At 44.5% G+C, this 21,225-nt stretch overlaps 1 protein-coding gene across 6 annotated transcripts in view; it reads right to left on the bottom strand.

Moving 5' to 3' along the window:
* Positions 1-21,225, bottom strand: part of PTGDS (prostaglandin D2 synthase) — a 148,195-nt gene that overhangs the window by 73,876 nt on the left and 53,094 nt on the right. For all 6 annotated transcript variants that reach the window (XM_033961560.1, XM_033961562.1, XM_033961561.1 and 3 more), the window contains exon 4: positions 2,754-2,867. In XM_033961560.1, the coding sequence (XP_033817451.1) occupies positions 2,754-2,867 (114 nt within the window). The remainder of the gene's footprint in view (positions 1-2,753; positions 2,868-21,225) is intronic.

Here is a 21,225-nt window from a genome sequence, read left to right as displayed (position 1 = left end):
GCTGACCTATTTTCATGAGCAACAGAAGAGGCCTTCTAATGGACTAGTAGGCCCATCATTCTAGTAAAGTGCAAGTTATGTTATCATGACCTAGAGAGGCCAATAGTGTGAGTGACAGGGGTGCTGCTTCCCAGAAGCATCATCAGACTGGAGACACAAATACAATGAACAGGGCCTCATTACTAGCTCCACAGAATTGGGGATCTAAGCAAGATCTTTCAGTCCCCACTCCATTCTATCCAAACAAGTTTCTTAATTCTGGCAGGTGATAGATTTGATTGGGCATCTTTTTCCTGAACTGTTTGCAGTCATCACTTTCCATCATCAGTGTTATTAGATTTGCAAAGGAGGGATTTACAGTTTTTCCACTGGTAGCTGCTGTATGAGGCAGGGGGCTCTGCTATTCTCCTTATTATTCAATCTGTATATTAGACCTGTCCTAGACATAGACCGCAAATATCAAATACAGATTCACTCCTTCATGGATGATATCCAACTGTACCTACCTCTAGGACAGGGGTGTCAAAGTCCCTCCTCGAGGGCCGCAATCCAGTCGGGTTTTCAGGATTTCCCCAATGAATATGCATGAGATCCATTTGCATGCACTGCTTTCATTGTATGCTAATAGATCTCATGCATATTCATTGAGGAAATCCTGAAAACCCGACTGGATTGCGGCCCTCGAGGAGGGATTTTGATAGCCCTGCTCTAGGAGAAGCCCTTGACGCCCAGATTGCAAAACTCTGAAACTGCCTCTCAGAAATAAAAAAATGGATGTCCGTCAACAAATTACAACTAAGCGCCTCCAAGACGGAACTCCTTTGGAACCACACCCATCCCTTGCTGCACTGGGACTCGACTACTATAACTGCAAAAGACCAAGTGCGCAACCTAGGAATACTCTTGACTGCAGCCTGTTGCTTTCTGACCAGGTGGTATCTTCCTCATTTCCTCTCAGGTGGTATCTTCCTCATTTTACTACCTGCAAAAACTCAAAAAAAAATAAGGAATTACTTTTCAGAGTCTGACTTCACCCAACTACTCTATGCCTTAGTACTCTCCCGCATGGATTTCTGCAATGTGCTATTCAATGGTCTAACGGCAAAAAATGTACGATGTCTCCTGTGGGTTCAAAACGTGGCAATTAGGCTTCTAAAAAGCCTCCATGCCCATGACCCTATCTCACAGGCTCTAGCGTCGGCTCACTGGCTGCCTGTAGCCTATCATTGTGTCTTCAGGGGCAAGATACTAGCATTCAAATCCTTGCACAACATGGCGGACAACATGATGGCTAAACTTCCTCTGTGCATGCTGAACCTGTCCCTCCGATCCCAGGATAAAATATGCCTCAAAATGCCCCCTGATTGTGCCCTTCAACTGCAAACCGCCAAATGGCAGTTCTACTCCCACTTCATACTGAGCCACTGGAATCGACTGCCCTCACAGATCAGATCACTTGAAAGACTCCTCAACTTAAGAAAAGAAATAAAAACATACCTCTTCACCTATACCCATGCCCTGGAATGATGAACTACAAAGAAATGTATATCGGTACCAGAACCAGTATGTGTCACGTAAGGAAAACTTGTATTGTAAAACCTTGAACTGTAACTATGGCAAATCTAACCTGTAAACTGTCTATATATGTCAAATTAGGATAAAACGTGCACTGAAAACCTTGCATTGTAAGAATAACTATGGCAAACTGTAACCGGTAAACTGTACATTATATATATTATTAGACTCCTAGCATGTGTCAAGTTAGGCTAAAAACTTGTATTGTAAACTTGTACTGAAATTATGTGTGTTTAACTTGTAACCCGTTCTGAACTCTTTGGGGACAACAGGGTAGAAAACAAATTAAAAAAATAAATCTGCTCAGCATCATGGCTCAATGCCTTCTCCCATTCAGGCCTGGCATCATGAAAAACAACCAGAAATAATTGTTCTGGATTGTTCTATCTCTGTGCTTCTTCTGCCTGGAAGCAACGAGTCAGGGCTTCAGCAGCTGGAAAGCCCGAACTGATATCTGTCCCGTCTGGACTTTTGCCGTTGGGATTATTTAAAATATGCTGAAGCAACAGAGCTGCTTCAGGAAATTGGACTTCTGCCAGACTTATTTGATTTTGTTTTTCAATTTTTTCTTCCAGTTTATGAATTATTTTAAATTTTATTCCATTGTTTTTTACCCCTATTCTTTTTATTTTATTAACTGAATTCTATTGTTTAACGGTTCTTCCCTTCTATTCCTTTTTACATATTACTTTAATTCATTTAGATATCATTTACATAGATGGTGCTCCTAACCGTAAAGTTAGGAATTTCTATGAAATATTCTACATGCTTCTCTCCTCTCCACTCCTTCCTGCCCTCCATAGTCCTCCCTGCCCTCTTCCAACCCCTTCCTCTGTAATGTCGCCTAGAGCAGTGGTTCCCAACCCTGTCCTGGAGGAACACCAGGCCAATTGGGTTTTCAGGCTAGCCCTAATGAATATGCATGAAGCAAATTTGCATGCCTATCACTTCCATCATATGCAAATCTCTCTCATGCATATTCATTAGGGCTAGCCTGAAAACCCGATTGGCCTGGTGTTCCTCCAGGACAGGGTTGGGAATCACTGGCCTAGAGCATGTATAGGTATGTGTGACACAAAAATGGAAGAAATAAAATATATAATACTTAGGTAAAAGAGAAGCAGAATATAGAAAGCAGCCTTTGTTTTCATTAGTACAAGTGTTAAGTCTATAATTACCATAAAGTTTCACTGTTGTAGATGTCTCGGCATTCTTTGTTTTCCGCATCAGAATGATGGCATACTCATTGTAGTTGGTGTACACCACATAGGACACAATGGTCATTCCCCATTCTAGTCATAAGAAGAAAGTTTTGTTATAGATGTGATGGCTTATCAAATTAGTAAATGTTCTACCAGAGAGGGCAAAAGGGTCCAAGCAGATTTATTTTTAATATATTTCCTGAACGTTCAGCTTTCTTAACTTGTGCAAATTTCCTGTACCCACTTAGAAAAACTTCTTGTGTTTTTGAAAGGCAGAATAAAGATTTGAGAGCAGAGTATGCCAGATACAGCTGATTTATGCTAAATGTTTTTGAAACAAGAAAAAGGATGCGGGCCAGGAATTTGAGACTGGAGACCATAATGCAAAAATCCTTCCCATAATCTATGCATTTCCTTTCAAGCAGAGCTTAGCTGATCATGATTCAAAATTAGATACCAGTGAATCTATAAATGTAGGGATATATAAAAATGAAGGGGTCAATATTCTACAGGAGTTAACTGAGCAGGAATGGCTCCAGCCTGGTTAATTCCTACTGAACAGCTCGCTGTAAGAAAAAGTAAAATTACTTACCTGTAGTAGGTGTTATGCAAAGGCAGCAAGAAGATATTCTCACATGTAGGTAAAGTCATCTAGAGAGCCTGGTATGAATAATGCAAAAATATACTGTCACTTTAAAAACTCTCGAGACTGCTGTTGAGGCATTCTGACTGCTCTGTGCGTGAGAGTGGAGAAAGTGAGCCAGATGGTTGCTGGCACAGGCCTGGAGTTCAAAACAGATTTGCAAAGACAAGTGGAGGGGACAACAGTTACAGGAAAGAATATGGAATGATATTGCCTGGGTGCAATTTTATATAATCAACACACTTGTTCGGGATTGGAGTGGCGGATGTGATTGAGTCAGGTGAGCTAAAAGATAATGACATGAAATTGTTAAAGATTGAGTGCTGCAGAAGCTTTCTTTGCAAGGCAGAAAATAACAGGAAGCTTGAAGGAGGTAAAACAACAATGGAACAGCTTTGAGGTTAAGTACAAAATAGGTGACAAGACGTGACTTTTGATATAACAATAAGCAGTAGTTGTGGTAAGGAGCTGTCAGCTCATTTGGAAAATTCCACTGAAGACCATAGTAAAATAGGTCAAAGGTTTGAAAGAAAATGAAAAAGCTTGCTACTGCCACCTTCTGATTAATCTCAAGTAATGCTACAACTTTTAGACTTTCTGTCTAATGTCAATCCTTAGGATTAGCTTCCAGAATTTAAATTTTTAGATATAGGGAATATTGAATATGTACACTGAGTGACATTTTAGAACAAGGATAGACTATTTAGAATTAAATAAGAGAACTAGGACTTTTTGATTGTAGGAGTTTAGACTCTTTTATTTGTATAAGATTAGTGCAATAGAAATAGTATCTATAATAATAAAATGCTAAGCGCGCATGCGCACTCTTACCGCGTGCTTCCCTGATCCCTGATCTGTCAGGCTGTGGCGGTAAGAGTGCACAGGTAACACGCCGCAGCTTCCCCCCACACCCCCCTCCGCTGACCCTACCCGGCACACCACTAACACACCGCGACTCCGCTCACCCCCCTGCCGACCCTACCCGGCAAACCAGAAACCTCCGTTGACCCTCCCACCCTACACATCCGACAAACCTCGCAGCTCCAGCAGCGTCCCAAGCACAGTAAACACGCTGCTTCGGGTCTTCTACTGGCCTAATTTCCTCTGCCGCGTCCCTGAGGCAGGCAGGCTGGCAACGGGGGGTGGGGGGTTTAAATGAAACATGCTGCTCAGGGGGATGGGAGGCAGGCACCAGACTGGCATCGGGGGTGGGGGTGGGACAAAGTTTGGAAGATAATGATGGGGACATAAGAAAGGACATAGAAAGGGGCACTGAGGGCACAAAGGACATAGGATGCACTGAGGGCACTAAGCAGGACAGAGGCACTGGGGGCACTAAGGACACAGGAAGGAGGCACTGGGGGCACTAAGGACATAGGAAGGAGGCACTGGGGCATTAAGGACACTACGCAAGCACTGGGGCACTAAGGACACAGTAAGGACATGGGAAGAAGGCACTGGGGGCATTATGGACACACTGGGCATCCTGCTTCTTTATTGCCCACCTCTACCCCTTGGAACAAATCCTCTGATCTTGTCCTCGAGACCATAATAAATGCCTTCCTCAAATTTCAAAGACTACTGATCATTGGGGATATCAATCTCCACCTAGATGACATCACCAGCAAGGATACGGTTGAGTTTATTAGCTTCCTCACCTCCCTTGGCTTCCCCCCTGCTCTATCCCCAACCCATGAAAAGGGGCACACACTAGACTTCATTAGTTTCCTCGATCTTACCGCTTACAAAACTTCAGCCGATGACATCCGCTGGGATCATGTCCCCTGGTCCGACCACTTCTTAGGGGCTTTCTGTCTCCCCATCTTCATGTCGCACCTTGGGGCTCTACCCCGCAGTTCCAATTCCATTACCTACCACAAAAAAATTACGAGCGATCTGTTCTGGTCTAAATTTCTCAACCTATTCTCCTCCGCTCCTAAGCCTGCAGTCTCTGAAGCTAATTGGCATAACTGGGTTGCTCTCTCTGAGTCCACCTACCACTCCCTTGCCCCTCTCTCCACTAAATCTATCTCCTACCCCCGCAAGGCCTCTTGGTACCTCCCATATCACAGAGAACTAAAGCAAAAATGTCGAGCCCTGGAGCGCATTTGGAAAAAATCTAAATCCCCTATAGATAGACAGTCCTGGAGAGTCAATATTAAGCTGTACAATACAGTGCTAAAAAAAGCTAGGAAGAACTTCTACGGCGAAAAAATCTCCAGATCCAACAACCAGAGCAGTACACTATTTAATATCTGGTGCTCCTTAACCTCCAAAAAAGACCCCATTTCGCTCCCCTCCTCTCCCTCAGCCGATGTTCTGGCAAAATTCTTCAACGAAAAGGTCTCTACCCTGAGATGCTCCTTCCCACCTTCAGTCTCCTACAACTCCCTAATAATCGTCGACTCCAATTCTACCCAAACGGTCTCCAACTCTATCCCAGCCGACAGATCCTGGACTACCTTTGAGCACGTATCTGAATCCCTGGTTTTCAAATTCTGCCTCAAACTGAAATCCTGCAACTGTTCCTTGGACCCATTCCCCTCCTACCTATACGAGAAAATTCCTGCATTGGCTCTGCTATTACCAAACTCATAAACTCTGCCCTACATTTGGGCCTTTTTCCCCCAGAAATGGGTCATATCGCCTTGACCCCTCTACTGAAAAAATCTGACCTAGACCCTTCCACACCATCCAGCTATCGCCCAATAGCAAATATTCCTCTCTTAACCAAGATGCTAGAGTCTATCATATCTACCCAACTCTCATCATACTTAGAGAGATTCTCTATTCTTCTCCCTTACCAATATGGCTTTCGTCCCAACTTCAACACCGAATCCCTATTGACCTCCTTGATCTCAAAGGTTCAACAACTTCATTCTCGAAATAAGTTTGCCGTTCTCCTACAATTCGACCTTTCCACCGCTTTCGACGTTGTCCATCACGACATTCTCGTATACCAACTCTCTGAGATAGGTATTAACTCCACAGTCCTTGACTGGTTCTCAAAATTCCTACGGTCTCGTTCTTACACTGTCAACATGAATGGCACCTCATCCTCCCCCTGGAAACCGTTATGTGGAGTCCCGCAAGGTTCACCTCTATCTCCCATCCTTTTCAACATTTACATGACCTCCCTAAAACTCCTCCACCTATCCCCCCTTGAAACTATTTACACTTATGCTGATGACATCCTGGTCCTCCTGGAGACTGATTCGAACCTCACCAACCTTTCTGAAAACATAGCCTCCAGTATAACGAACCTCCAATCCTGGGCCCCTATTGTTCAAATGAAACTAATCGAGTCCAAAACAAGACTCCTTTGGCTTGGTCCAAAACTTAACCAACTACCCTCCTCCTTCTCTCTGCCCTCTGGCTCCACTCTGCAACTTGAGTTCTCAAGCAATGTTCTGGGCATCACTATTGATTCTACATTGTCCTTCAACGACCACCTCAATTCCTTGGTAAAAAAAAATGCTTTTTCAGCCTTCACATGCTGAGGAAAGTTAGATCCTGTTTCCATCAAAATCACTTTACCGTCCTTGTCCAATCCATCATCCTTTCCAGATTGGACTATTGCAACTCTATCTACTTAAGCCTAACTAAGAAAAATCTTCATAGGCTCCAGCGGATTCAGAATGCCGCGGCCAAGCTGATTTTCGCAAAAAGTAAATTTGACCATGTCTCTCCGCTTCTGTCCAAGCTTCACTGGCTACCGATAATCGCCAGGGTCCACTTCAAATGCGCCTGTCTAACTTTCAAAATCCTACATGGGATCCTCCCTCCATGTATCCCTCTTTCTTGGAACTCCTCAAATCCTAATACCACCAGATCCACCCACAAATTAAAACTATCCTTCCCCTCAGTAAGAGGCATCTCCCATAAAGGAAAACTAGGGACCTCCCTTCCCTTCAGAATCACCGAACTCTGGAACAACCTTTCCTCCCCTCTACGGAACATGAGCTCCCTCCAACTTTTCCGCAAACATCTGAAGACCTGGCTATTCTCAAAAATCTGATTCTTTTTCCATGTATGACATCCTAAGCCCTCAAAAAACTCTTCATACTTGGTCCTCTAACCCTTCATTGTAGCTCCTTTCTTTCCCATCTCCTGTAAACCTCTACCTTTCATTGTAGTTCTTTTCTATCCCATCTCCTGTAAACCGTGCCGAGATCTACGAATGTGGAGATGATGCGGTATACAAACCTAAGGTTTAGTTTAGTTTAATGGGGGCACTAAGGACGTAGGAGGGAGTACTAAGGACATGGGAAGGAGGCACTAGGGACACTATGGACATAGGAAGGGGCACTAAGGACATAGGAAGAAGGCACTGAGGGCACTAAGGACATAGGGAGAGACACAGACAGAAAAAATGACAGACAGGCAGCTTGCAAGGGGAGAGAGACAAAGAAAAAAAAACCCAGACAGACAGACATCTACTCTAGCACCCGTTAATGTAACGGGCTTAAAGACTAGTTAGTATATATTATAGGAAGGTCACATGACAAGAGAATAAACCTTATAGTTGAAAGATGCTACAGCTTATAAGTTCTATTACCACTAGTAAGAATAAAAGCCTAATTTGTTTTGCTATTGATACAATATATACTTAGGAAAGAGGAAATTTATGAAAATAATCAAATAAGGGAAAAAGGTGAAATAGCTGCTCTCAACCGTGTACAATGTATGAATATTTAAACATAACCATAAAAAAGCATATGCAATTAATTTGGAGCAATTACTATATAAGTTGTCTTGTAATTTGAATTTGGAGGTTGTATAATACAGATTCAGAGAGAGCATAAAATCTCCTACACAGATGTGATTTATTCTTTTATTTTTCCTGTTTGTTCAATAAATAATTTTTAATCTCAACCTCTGTGCTTTTATTTTTTGCTGCTAATACAAAACTGCTGCTAATATAGAGTTGGGGAGCCCTCAAAGATGTGAAGGACCCTCGTCTCTAATTGGCTACTTCCATTCTAATGTTCCATCCCCAACACTGCCCATACCCTGCCCATACCCACTGCACAACGCCAACTTATGGGACCGTCAGTTCAGTAACAAAGCTAAGAAGCCAACTAGGAGAGGTGGGAAGGTTGTGAAAATATATGTCTGCTGACCTTGGATAATATCTGATTCAGGTGAGTAACTTCATTTTATCCGAGGACAAGCAGACAGAACACTCCCTAGCTGCCAGGGTCATGCCTCTGAGAAGAGGTTTATTGACAACTACCATGAACCTGGTAAAAACCACAATGGTTGAAGGGAAGTTGGCATCTAAGAGGTGAATAAATTTTGCAGAATTGACTGGCCGAACCAGTTATCCTGTCTGGAATGATTCTCCAAACAATAGTGGGATTTGAATGTATGAATTGAGGACCAGGTGACTGCTTTAAAGTTGGCCTCAATTGGAGTGGATCATAGGTCAGCTACTGAAGTCACCATTGCTCAAATATATGTGCAGTGACACGGCTTTCAAGCCTCAACCTAGCCTGAACATAGCAAAAGGAGATGCAGTCCACCAGCCATGTGGAGATGGTTCTCTTGGTGACAGGAGCTCCAAGTCTATTTGGATCGAATGATAGGAACAGCTGAGTAGAAGTTCTGTGAGGCATGATCTGAAGCATGTAATAAGCTTGATTACAGTCCAATGTATGAAGTACAGCTTCACCAGGGTGAGAATGTGGTTTCAGAAAGAAGACAGAACTATAGACTGGTTCAGATGGAATTCAGAGATGACCTTCAGGAGGAACTTGAGATGAATGTGAAGAGCTACCTTATCATGGTAGAATGTTGTATAAGCTGGATCTGATACAAGTGCTTGAAGTTCACTGACTTGGCATGAAGATATGAGGAATACTACTTTCCAAGTTAGATACTTGAGAGATGAAGTCAAAAATGGTTCAAATGGAGACTTCATCAGAGTGGAAAGTACATTAGGCCTTTCATGAATCTAGAAACCAAAGGATGTACCGTCAATGGCTTTTTGTCTAGTTGAGTATGGAAAGCATTAATAGCACTGAGATGAACTCTGACTGAATTAGTTTTTAGTTCAGAGTCAGAGAGGTGTAGATGATAATCTAGAACCAATGGGAAAGGACAGGTGATTGGATCTAGTGAGTTCTTATTACATCAGATTGTGAAATGAGTCCATTTGAAATGATAGTGCTGCATAGAAGTCTTTCTAGAGGCTTCAATGATGGCTGACATGGGTGCAGATATTATAAAAGCATTCAGTGGTTGGGAGAGAGGTACCACACTGGTAGAGCTAATGAACATAGATTGGGGTGGAGGAGAAAGCCCTCATTTTGTATCAGCAAGGTTAGAAAGATTTGAAATGTGATGGGTTCCTGAACATTGAGTTGTAGAAAAGGGAACCATGGTTGGCACAGTCATTGAGATGAAATGAGATCAAGGATGGCTTGTTCTTAATGAAGTTTGAGTAGTGTTTTCCTAAGTAGAGGAAATGGAGGGAAAGCATAAAAGAACTAGTTTCACAACTCAAGGAGAAAGGCATCTGACTCTAGACAATTAGGACTGTAGAATCTGGAACAGAAGAGTAGAAGTGTGTGATTGCAGGGGGAAGCAAAAAGGTCCACTTCTGAGATTCTCCAATCCATAAATATCTGATGTAAGATGGTGGAGCTGAGTGACCACTCATGCAGCTGTAGAATTCTGCTTAACGTCTACTAAGATATTCTGGTTTCCTGCTAGATAAAATGTTTTCAGGAAAATGTTGCAAGGTATCACCAGGACCAGATTATGATTTGTTCATTACAGAGCTGGGGAGACTCTGTTCCACCCTGCTTGTTCACATAGAGGGGCATAATAAAAAAATACATCTAAGTCCGTTTTGGGTCTAGGGTGCTAGTCGCCCAAAGTCGGCAGCATCTAAAGTCCATTCTCGAAAAATATGTTCTCTTTGGAACTCTTGGCCATTAAGATATGGGCTTCAGATGAGATTAAGGGCATTTCAGTGGGGGGGACTGAGAGTGTGGTAACGTTATTCGCTGATGACATGTTACTTTTCATAGGGAAGGCAAGCTATACTCTCCCTAGAGTGATGTCTTTAATTACCCAGTTCAGCTCGTTTTTCGGGCTCTGCATTAATTTCAGCAAATCAGAGGCCATTCCAGTTTCTACATCCTGCATGTCCGCCACCAATGTTGCATTTCCATTGCGTTGGGCCACCTCAGAACTGAAATATTTGGGAGTCTATCTTAATGTGGATTGGATGCGGGTATACCAAAGAAATATCTTAGACAAGCTAGATGCTATTAAATCTTACTGTTCTAGATGGAAGGATTTGCCACTCTCTCCAATGGGTAGGGTAGCGCTGGTCAAGATGGTCCTCCTTCCCAAGCTGCTTTACCTGTTACAGATGGTACCCATATGGATTAGAAAAAGGGAGGAATGGGTGTATTGCTCCGTGGTAAATTCTTATATATGGGCTTCTAAACAGGTGCAGATCAACTTTTGGAAATTGGTGCGGAGCTGAGATAGGGGCAGACTTAAATTGCTGAATCTTTGCTTGTACAATGTAGCCTCAATTATGTGCTGGATTCATGAACTTCATACAGGAGATACTCGTTATGCCCCTAGGGGACTGATGGAACATTGGACTGCACCCTATGTCCCATTGGCCTACCTGTGGTAGGAGGAGGGGTTTGTTGACACCTCGGATGGCACCTCAAATGACACCTTAGATGGCCTGGTGAGGGCCTGGTGCTGGTGGCATAGAGTTATTGGGGGCAACATGGCTAACTGGGCCATGCTCCCTATATGCCAGAATCCAGAGTTTTCTTGGAGGGAAGGACTGGTATGCAGGCCCGTTTTGGATGGGGGCGGTATATGGGACATTGTATATCAGTAGGGCAGGTGGCCTTTCCTACATACACAATATTGTGCCGAGAGTGGGAGACAAGGTCTATGCCCTTCTTCACTTACCTACAGCTTAGGTATTATTACTATCACTAGAATCAGGAGGGCAGGGGGAGAAGTTTCTTACGTATTAATCACATATTTCTGCATCTCCCTAGTTCACATAACTCGGTCTCCATGTGGTACAAAGTAGGGAGAGCAGATCTACGATCTTCCCATTTGGCCTCTTTGGCCCATCAATGGACACATGATTTGGGCACTGTAATCTCAGAATAATATGTGCAGGACTGCTTTGTTCAGATAGCCAAGAGTTCCCAGAATGTCCAGTTACAGTAGTTGCAATATAAACTGCTTCATTGGGCCTATATCATGAGGCTGCAGGGTGCGAAGGCCTACCTCTGGGAGGGGGATGAGTGTGTCAAATGCAAACATCAGAAAGGTACACTTTTGCAAATGATGGTGGAATGTGTGATCCTGGGTCATTTTTGGAAGGGAATGTAGGACTTTGTGCTTTTGGTGCTGGGTAGGACTGTACAATGGTCTTATGAGACCCTAGTACTGGGCCATACTGTGGATCTCTTGAACCAACAAGTGTTATTCCACCAAAGTAAGTTTACTACAATTGCTCTTCTGCTGGCCAAGAAAAGCATACTGTGTGTTTGGATGGCTGACTCTCCCCCCCCACACACACACACCACACACACACCCAGTTTCAGTCTGGAAGGCGGCCATGCATGATATGGCACGCTGGGAATCTTATGGCCTCCTTGATACCAATGTGGGTTTACAGGCATCTTACCAGCGGCTTTGGAGGAGTTGCTTGAACAGGCTGTAACCCACTGTACTTCCTGTGTTATGGGGTGCCCATGCCCATGATGGGGGGGATGGGCAAGGGGTGGATAGTAGGGTGGGAGATCTTCTTGTTCTTCTTTTCAGGTTAGGGTCTACTGTCTATAGGGCTATTCATTGTTTATTGCAAAAAAAAATAAAAAAATTGAAGGAGGCATGAGGTTCCCTGCTGCAGTGCCAATGTATGTTCTCTGTATTCTTTACATTTTACTGCCCCAGCAGCCCTAAGAGTTTTTGTCTATATCTATTGTTGAATTGTCTTGATTGCTGCTGTTTGTTTCACTTGTTCAATATGTTTCCTACGGTTTATATGTTTCGTATGCTGTATGTACCTCATGTTTCTAATATAATAACAATAAAAATATTCAAACAAATAAAGAAAAAGACAGACTCTCTGACTTTCATCAAAGAGATGGAGGAGATGGATAAGATGGAATCCTATAGGACTCATCTGTAAACAAGTTAGGGTAGTTACTAGAAGAGTGTGGTGAGTCTTACATACTCCTCGATGTCAGCCCTTGCAGATGTAGAACGTCAAGGAGAGCTTCAAGATGGATGTGGGATGAGCATCAAGAGTATTAAGATGATGAACTATGCTCCCTAGAAGAAGATGGACCTCTCCTCGACTTAGACACTTGGAGGGGCAAAATCAAAAAAAGCGTCTAAGTCCCCTTTTGGCCTAAGTCCCTAAACGTTCAACCCAGAAGCAGGGAAAGTGTCCATAACCAAAACAAACGTGCATGTTTTGATTATGGCCTTCCTCTGCCTAAATACCCAATCTCCACTACGTCTAAAAGTACCCCCACAGCACGTCTACACTTTTTAGCCATAATGAAACAAAAAAACGCCTAAGCCACAAACGTCCAACAGAAGGCCTTAAGCAACATCTTCTTGGAGGAGAGTGTGGCGCAATGGTTATAGCTAAAGCCTCAGCACCCTGAGGTTGTGGATTCAAACCTTGCACTGCTCCCTGTGATCCTGGGCAAGCCACTTAATCCTTCATTGCCCCAGATACATTAATTAGATAGATTGTGAGCCCACCGGGATAGAAAGGAAAAAATGCTTTGAATGTGGTTGTGTCACTATAAAAAGACGGTATACAAGTCCCTATCCCTTATTCCTTATTTTCTTCAACTTGGAACCGAGCGTGCAAGAAGTATCCTGATGTTGAGGACCTAAACACTAGAGGCACCAGTTATGTGAATCCTTGTCTGAAATGGTCCCGTGGCATCAAGTGCACCACTTGAAGCCGTTAGGCACCTTGGACATGAAAGGAAAAAGCTCCGATGCAAGGTCAAAGGCCGCAATGGTCCGGGGAGGTCAAGTTATTGGTAAACCAAAAATGAGAACAGACTGAACAGTGCCTGCAGGCCTAAAACAAAAAAAAGTAATCAAAAATTGAAAATTTTGATATGTAATAATAATAAATTTTATTTTTATACCTTAGTACCTCTCAGTTCTGTGCGGTTAACAATAATGAAAAGCTGGACAAAAACAGCAATAGTACAGCAATAGCATTAAAATTCATGATTACATCAAGTGAATTTATCAAAAATAAAAGTTTTAACATTTTTCTTAAATGTTTGGTAGGAATTAGAAGCCACAATCAAACTATTTAATGTTTTATTCCATTTGCCAGCTTGGAAAGATAGTTCTTTCAAGAAATCTTGAATAACATGCATCCTTTTAAGAGATCAGAAAAAAAAAATGATGGAAAGGCACAAAATACATGTGCATAATATATGCACTTAGAGAAACTCTATGAGCAGCTTCTCTGATCCACAGAAAACTAAGAACTGATGGTCGCATAAGCTAGCATTGGGCAGGAAGACACTTGCACATGTACAGTACTGGCAGTCTCGAGAATTTTTAAAGTGACAGTACACTTTTGCACTGTCCATACCAGGTTCTGTAGAGAACGTTTCCCACATGTAAGAATATGCTGCCTGCTTGTCCTCAGATAATTAGCAATACTGAACTGGATAGTGTCATTGAATATCATATTTGACCACTGTGACACTAACCAGTTAGTGCTGGAACAGTCCAGGTGAGGAGCAGAGAGGAGCTGGAAGTTATCCAAACACCGCCAATATTCAGTGCCACTGCCCAGCAAGTAGAATTGCATACATAGCAGTCCTAATAGCTAGCTCAATACTACTACTACTACTATTAATTATTTCTATAGTGCTACCAGACGTGTGCCCAAAGAAAATCGAGTCACAAAGAAGAAAACAGTCCCTGCTCGAAAGAGCTTACAATCTACACAGACAAGACAAACAGGATGTCATGGATACAATTAAGGGGAATGGTTAATCAGCTGGCTGGGTTGGTGGGCAGAGAAGTAGGGTTCAAGATTGAAGGCTACATCAAAACAGGTGGGTTTTCAGTCTGCTTTTAAACTAGGTAACGGAAGGGGCTTGGCAGACAAACTCAGGTAATTAATTCCAGACATAGGAGGCAGCTAGATGAAAGGAACAAAGTCTGGAATTGGCAGTGGAGGAGAAGGGTACAGCCAGGGCCGGATTTTCCTATAGGCTAACTAGGCTTCAGCCTAGGGCCTCAAGATCAAGAGGGGCCTATATTCAAATTGTTAGCAAAATTAAAATTACACTATTCTAAAAACAGTGAACACTAAAACACTGAACCGAAAATAAGGAGAAATTCTACGCATATGACTAATAAACAAACATAAAAATGTATTGGTTAAGATCAACGCGTTCGGCTCATTGGGTCTGTTCGTTTGTATATACTAGATCAGGGCTGCCATCAGAAATTTCTGGGCTCCTTATTGAGCAATCCTATTGGGCCCCCCACGCACCCTTTCCCCCCCCCCCCGACCCCCCTTCTTCCATGGGCCGAATACACACATACTTTTCTCTGTCGCCGCACTCTTTGACCAAAAGATTTGTAAGCCTGCAACCACGTCAAGGTAGACTCTTTCAGCAGGGCCCTAACCTAACCTAAACTAAACTAATCTATACCTATCTATTCTAAACTAACATATGTCTAATACTGAACTAATAACAAACTAACAAACATCTGCATAATAAATAACTAATAAATAATAGTGCTAGTAGCTATAATTCACTTTTGAATGTAAAATCTCAGTTAAGGATTTCTTTTGACCTTTGTAGGCCAGAAGTAGATCACAATTGCACAATATTTTTTGTAACAAGTATTAAATGTGTTTTTATAAATACTGTAAGCTTAATAAATATATCAGAAAAAAATACACATCTGAGCGCATATCTGAACATACACATCTGTATGATCCCTTCCTCCTCTGCTTGCCTATAGCTGCATCATGCATGTTAAAAATTTACGATATGTTGATATGTGCACCTTCCTTCCTTCCCATCCATCCTCCTCAGCCTGTCCTTACACATCCACAGCTGCATGTTAATGATGATGTATATGTTATGATGATAAATAAGTGCATATGAGCACATCATTAACATGCAGCTATGGATGAATATAAAAAAGAAACAATATTCTGTACAATTGTCAATTTATAAATCAGCGTCTTCTCCCCATTCTCTCTTCCCCATTTCTCTTCAGCGTCCTCAGCCCACTCTCTCTCCACTTTCCTTCAGCACACGCACATAAAAACAAGCAAGTAATTTATATCATTTTCATTCTATTCATTCATAGAAATTAAAGTCTAAATAATGCCAGTCACATAACAAAACATGATTAAATTCCCTGCACAGTCAAGCCTTCAAGGATTACTAGATGTCTTTCAGCAGTTCCCCTCCCTCCCTTCCCCTTACCTTTGTGGCCAAGTCAAAATGATCTACCAACAATAAAATTTTAAAAACACAAAGCACACTGTACGCAGAGAAAATGTTAATTATCATTTATATTCCGCGGGTTTTCAAAGAGGTCAAGGCAGATGACTTTATGCAATGTCACCTCAGTAACAACTATACAAAAATAGACAAATATTCCCCCTCCCTTTTTACTAAAACGCGATAGCGGTTTTTAGCGCAGGGAGTTGCGTTGAATGCCCCACGCTGCTCTCAACGCTCATAGGCTCCCTGCGCTAAAAATAGCTATTGCGGTTTAGTAAAAGGGGGCCATAGTGCAAAATATAGACAGCATATATAAATTCTCAAAGCAGACACATTTTGATCACTAAATTGAAAATAAAACCATTTTTCCTACCTTTGGTAATTTCATCAGTCTCTGGTTGCACTTTATTCTTCTGACTGTGCATCCAATATTTCTTCCCTTCTTTCAGCCTCCTGTATGCTTCCTCTCCTCCAGACCTCATTCCCTCCCCAAACTTTTTCTTTGTTTCACCCTGCCCCTTCTTTCTTTTTCTCTCTCTCCATATCCCCTTTCTTTCTGTATGTCTGTTTTTCTCTCTCTCACCCTGCCCCTTTCTTTCTCTCTCCACACCCTCTTTCGTTCTGTATGTCTGTCTTTCTCTCTCTCTCTTTCCGTGCCCCATTTTTCTTTGTTTCACCCTGCCCCCTTTCTTTCTTTCTGACTTCCTGTCCCCCCTTTCTTTCTTTCTCCCTGCCCTCCCCTATGCCACCACCATTGGGAAAATGCTGCCACCGCCACTGGGGAATAGGCTGCCACTGCCACCATAGGGAACAGGCCAGCGCCGAGTTCGCCCTGCTTCTCTTCCCCGCGGGGCCGACCAACTCTCGCCACCCGACGTCAATTCTAACGTCGGAGAGGACGTTCTAGGCCAGCCAGGCAGCGATTGGCTGGCCCAGAACGTCCTCTCCGATGTCAGAATTGACACGAGTGGCGAGAGTTGGCCGGCCCCACAGGGAAAAGCAGGGAGAACTTGGCGCCGGCCTGTTCCCGATGGCGGCGGTGGCACTCAAGTGACTAAAGAGCCGCAGTTTGCCGGCCTAGGGAGAACACTGGAGGGTGGCCAGCTGTGCACCCCCTTGGGACGTAAACCCGGGGTGGGGCGGACCGCCCCCCCCCCCACCCTGGTATGCCACTTTCTGTACCTCACTCCCTCCCTATGACCAAAAATTCTCCTTTCTTCTATTCCCCGTGTACACAACCATCTCTTTCCCTCCCTTCCTCTCTCCCAAGTCCATGCCTTCTGTGTCCAAAAACTCATTCCCTCCCCCACCTCAGTATCTCTTTCCCTCCCTTCCTCTCTCCCAAGTCCATGCCTTCTGAGTCCAAAAATGCATTCCCTCCCCCACCTCAGCATCTCTTTCCCTCCCTTTCTCTCTCCCAAGTCCATGCCTTCTGTGTCCAAAAACCCATTCTCTCCCCCACCTCAGCATCTCTTTCCCTCCCTTCCTTTCTCGCAAGTTCATGCCTTGTGTCCAAAACGCACTCCCTCCCCCTTTTGTGTTCCGCGTTTACCTCCCAGCCCATCTTTGCAACTTTCTCAGCAAAACGAAGCTCAAGCCGCGAGGCTTGTCTTCTGTTTCCTGCCCGGAGCTGACAGGGGGCCCGGGCTCCCCCAGGGTCCTAGGCCACAGTCTAGGGGGAGGGGAGGTCCGCCCCACGTGGACAGGAGAGAGCTGGACGGGGGACCCGCGGAGTTCAATACATCTTGAGCTGCGAGGCTCGTCTTCTGTTCCTGCCTGCCCTGCCGCGCACAAATAGCCGACCGGAAGTATTCTCCGATGTCAGCGCTGACGTAGGAGGGCAGGCTTTGCTTAAGCCCTCCCTCCGACATCAGCGCTGACATCGGGGAACACTTGCGATCGGTTATATGTGAGCGGCAGGGCAGGCAGGAACAGAAGACGAGCCTCGCGGCTCGAGATGTATTGAACTCCGCGGGTCCCCCGTCCAGCTCTCTCCTGTCCACGTGGGGCGGACCACCCCTCCCCCTAGACTGTAGCCTAGGACCCTGGGGGAGCCCAGGCCCCCTGTCAGCTCCAGGCCCCTGAATGCAGGACTGGTGGTACTGCCCTGATGGCGGCCCTGTACTAGATTGCACCAAAGTGTAGTTCATACGTTCACTGATTGCTATGGCAAATATTGACGTGCCTTATGTTACTAAGCTCTGGTTTGTTCTTGCATAAATAAAGTGCAGATTGGTGTAGATTGGAACAGGCAAACGAACAGATCTATTGATATCCCGACGTTCGGTTATATTCGTGTTACTTCGATATTATGAAACACGTGTTAATGTTATTAGAAAAGATTCTTATTTTAGGATTGCGTACACGATCATTTGATTCTCGCCTTTTGAGTTCAGTAGGTTCAATACTTTAGTGAAGTGTTTATTGAAAAAAATTTTTGTGACAATATCTTCATTTCGCGGAATTCTAAGTAAGTTCTTAACATATGTTTTAATTTGCATATTTTAAAATGTATATTACGTGCTTTATTTTATATTTTCATGATTATATCATAAATAATAAAATCCTAGAGCGCGCATGCGCTGTTGAAATATCGTGAGTCCTGGTGGCGTGAGGTGTGCTTCTGTGTCACTCCTCACGGCGCCTGCGCCAGCGACTCATCAAAATTCAGCCGGGGGTGAGGAATCCGAATTGCACACGTGCTCCAGTTCCGGATCGGATCCCGCTGCTCCTCCCTCCCCCCTCCCCCCACCCCTTTCCTGGCTCCGGAGGGGAATTGGTCTCAGCCCCGGGTGGGGGCGTGCGCCGGTCCCCGATCCGATCCTGCCTCCGGTTCAGGTTTTAGCCACTGCCCGGTTACCTCGGTTCCGCTTCGGGATCGGAACCGGCTCCGGCCACAACGGGGCGCCGACTCGGCTTCTCCATTTCTTTTTCTCACCCTGGGAGGAGGATCGTGGAGGGAAAGACGTCAGTCCGGAAACAGCTGGGCAAAGCCCAGCCCTGCGGAGAGAGAGGCAAAACGTGGATCCGTCAGGACAGGGCGGACCAAGTTGGCATCGGTGGGGGGGGGGGTTTTCATTGGAAGGGGGATGGGAAGCAGGCAGGTTGGCATCGGAGGGGGATGGGGGGTTCAATGGGAGGTGAAAGGAATAGCCTAGAGCCTCTTTTCATCTAAATCCGGCCCTGGGTACAGCTAAGAGTGGCTTATCTGAGGGACGGAGTTCTCTGGGAGGTGTATAAGGAGAGAGAAGCGAGGAGAGATATTGAGGGGCAGCAGAATGAACACACTTGTAGGTCAGCAATAGGAGCCTGAACTGTATGCGATGGCAGATAGGGAGCCAGTGAAGTGTTTTAAGGAGAGGGGCGACATGAGTGTGGCAAGGTTGGTAGATGAGTCGTGCAGCAGAGTTTTGCACAGATTGCAAGGGGGAGAGGCAAAACTACAAGAGACCAGTTAGAAGTAGTTTGCAGTAATCTAAGTGTGAGGTTACGAGAGTGTGGACAAGAGTCCGGGTAGTGTGCTCAGAGAGGAAGGGGCAAATTTTGGTGATACTGAAGAGATAGAAGCATATACCGCTGACTTGTCTTAGCAGCTTGTTGGATGTGTGTAGAAAGTGAGAGGTTGGAATTGAAGATGACTCCAAGGTTGCACGCAGAGGAGACTGGAACAATGACAGCATTATTTACTGAGATGAAGAAAGGAAGAGGAGGAGCAGGGGGTTTAAGAGGAAAAAGGAGCAGCTCAGTCTTGGTTTCAGATGATGGCAGGACATCCAGGAAGCAACTCCAGCCAAACAGGCAGAATATCAATGGCACCTGGATAACCTCTGGGCAGGACTGGCCTTGCTACTAGACAGAGTAGTTAGTATAAATTGCATAATTTTGGGGCTGTGGCAAGGCTCCAGCACAGAAGAGAACCTCCCTCTCTTCTATTCTGATGGCCTGCTGTTGCCACAGTCGCTACCTTACCTCTTCTAAAGCTGGACCTGAAGCTATGAAAGTACTGAACCCTATGGGTGGGGGTTGGTATATGGCAGCACTTGAAAGTGGGACAGTACTTAAACAGTCCATACAGTACTCAGTGCTCTCATAGCTTTGAGCCTGGCTCAGGAGGAGGTAAGGCAGTATTAGTGGCAGGAGGCACAGAAGAGGAGAGGAAATGCTTGAAATAGGTTATAAGTTGGGAAGAGAAGATGAGGAGATATTGGTCACTTGTGACAGTAGTAGAGAGGAGAAAGGGAGATTCTGGCAATCTTGGGGTAGCATTAGGAAGGGGAAGGGAAGAAGCTAAACAGGGGGAAGTAAGGCCTTGTGCCACCTGGAAGGTAGGAGAGGGTACATAGCTAAAGGTTCAACTAACATGTCAGAAACTCTTGGACAGACCCTGCTTCTGGGAACCGCCAGACACAGATATTCAGTGCCAGTACAAGGATATGGGCTAGCACTGAAAATCCAATTCAGTCCACTGCAACCAGTGTTTAAATAAAATGCTGCCTACCTGGGAATTCCACAGTTTGACAAAAGTATACTGGATTGATTGATTCTGTCTGATTTGTGATATGAAAAAACAAGGCTAACTTGTATGTCACTAATGATCTGGAACCAGAGGTAATATCTAGACTAGAGCGTACACACACAAGGTACCTAAAATATCTGCAGGTAAAACTACAGTACTCCCCTAATATTTGCAGGGGTTCCGTTCCAGGAACCCCCGCGAATCTCGAAAAACCGCGAATATGGTTTTTCATGGGGGAGCCTGGAGAGGGCAGCAGGAGCATAGCCGGAGCGCCGCGAGTGCAGGAAATCACTCGCTGTATGCTCCTACCGCCTTTTCCTGCACTAAGTTGGGCCTTATCCAAGAAGGGATTGGATGATTTCCTGATGGAAAAGGGGATAGATGGGTATAGATAGAGGATTACTATACAGGTCCTGGACCTTATGGGCCGCCACGTGAGCGGAATGCTGGGCACGATGGACCTCTGGTCTGACACAGCAGAGGCACTGCTTATGTTCTTATATTTCCTGCACTCGCGGCGCTCCGGCTACTCTCTCCTGACTCTCCCGCTGCACTCTCTTTGTTGGCGGTTCGTGGTCCGAAAATACCACGAATGACTGGGACCGCCAACCGCGAACTGCCAGGGGAACACTGTACTTTGCTATACATGAGCATTTTGGTTTTTACTTAGCCATCGCCTCATGTTGGCTTGGGCTTCTAGCACAATCAGAACCAGGGCTGACACCTGATGTCATGAGTCTTTATTCACAACTACTTAGAGATATT

This window comes from Geotrypetes seraphini, chromosome 10 (genome assembly GCF_902459505.1).
Source record: "Geotrypetes seraphini chromosome 10, aGeoSer1.1, whole genome shotgun sequence".
NCBI lineage: Eukaryota > Metazoa > Chordata > Amphibia > Gymnophiona > Dermophiidae > Geotrypetes > Geotrypetes seraphini.
Note: the sequence above shows the minus strand (reverse complement) of the source record. Positions and strands in the feature narration are given on the sequence as shown.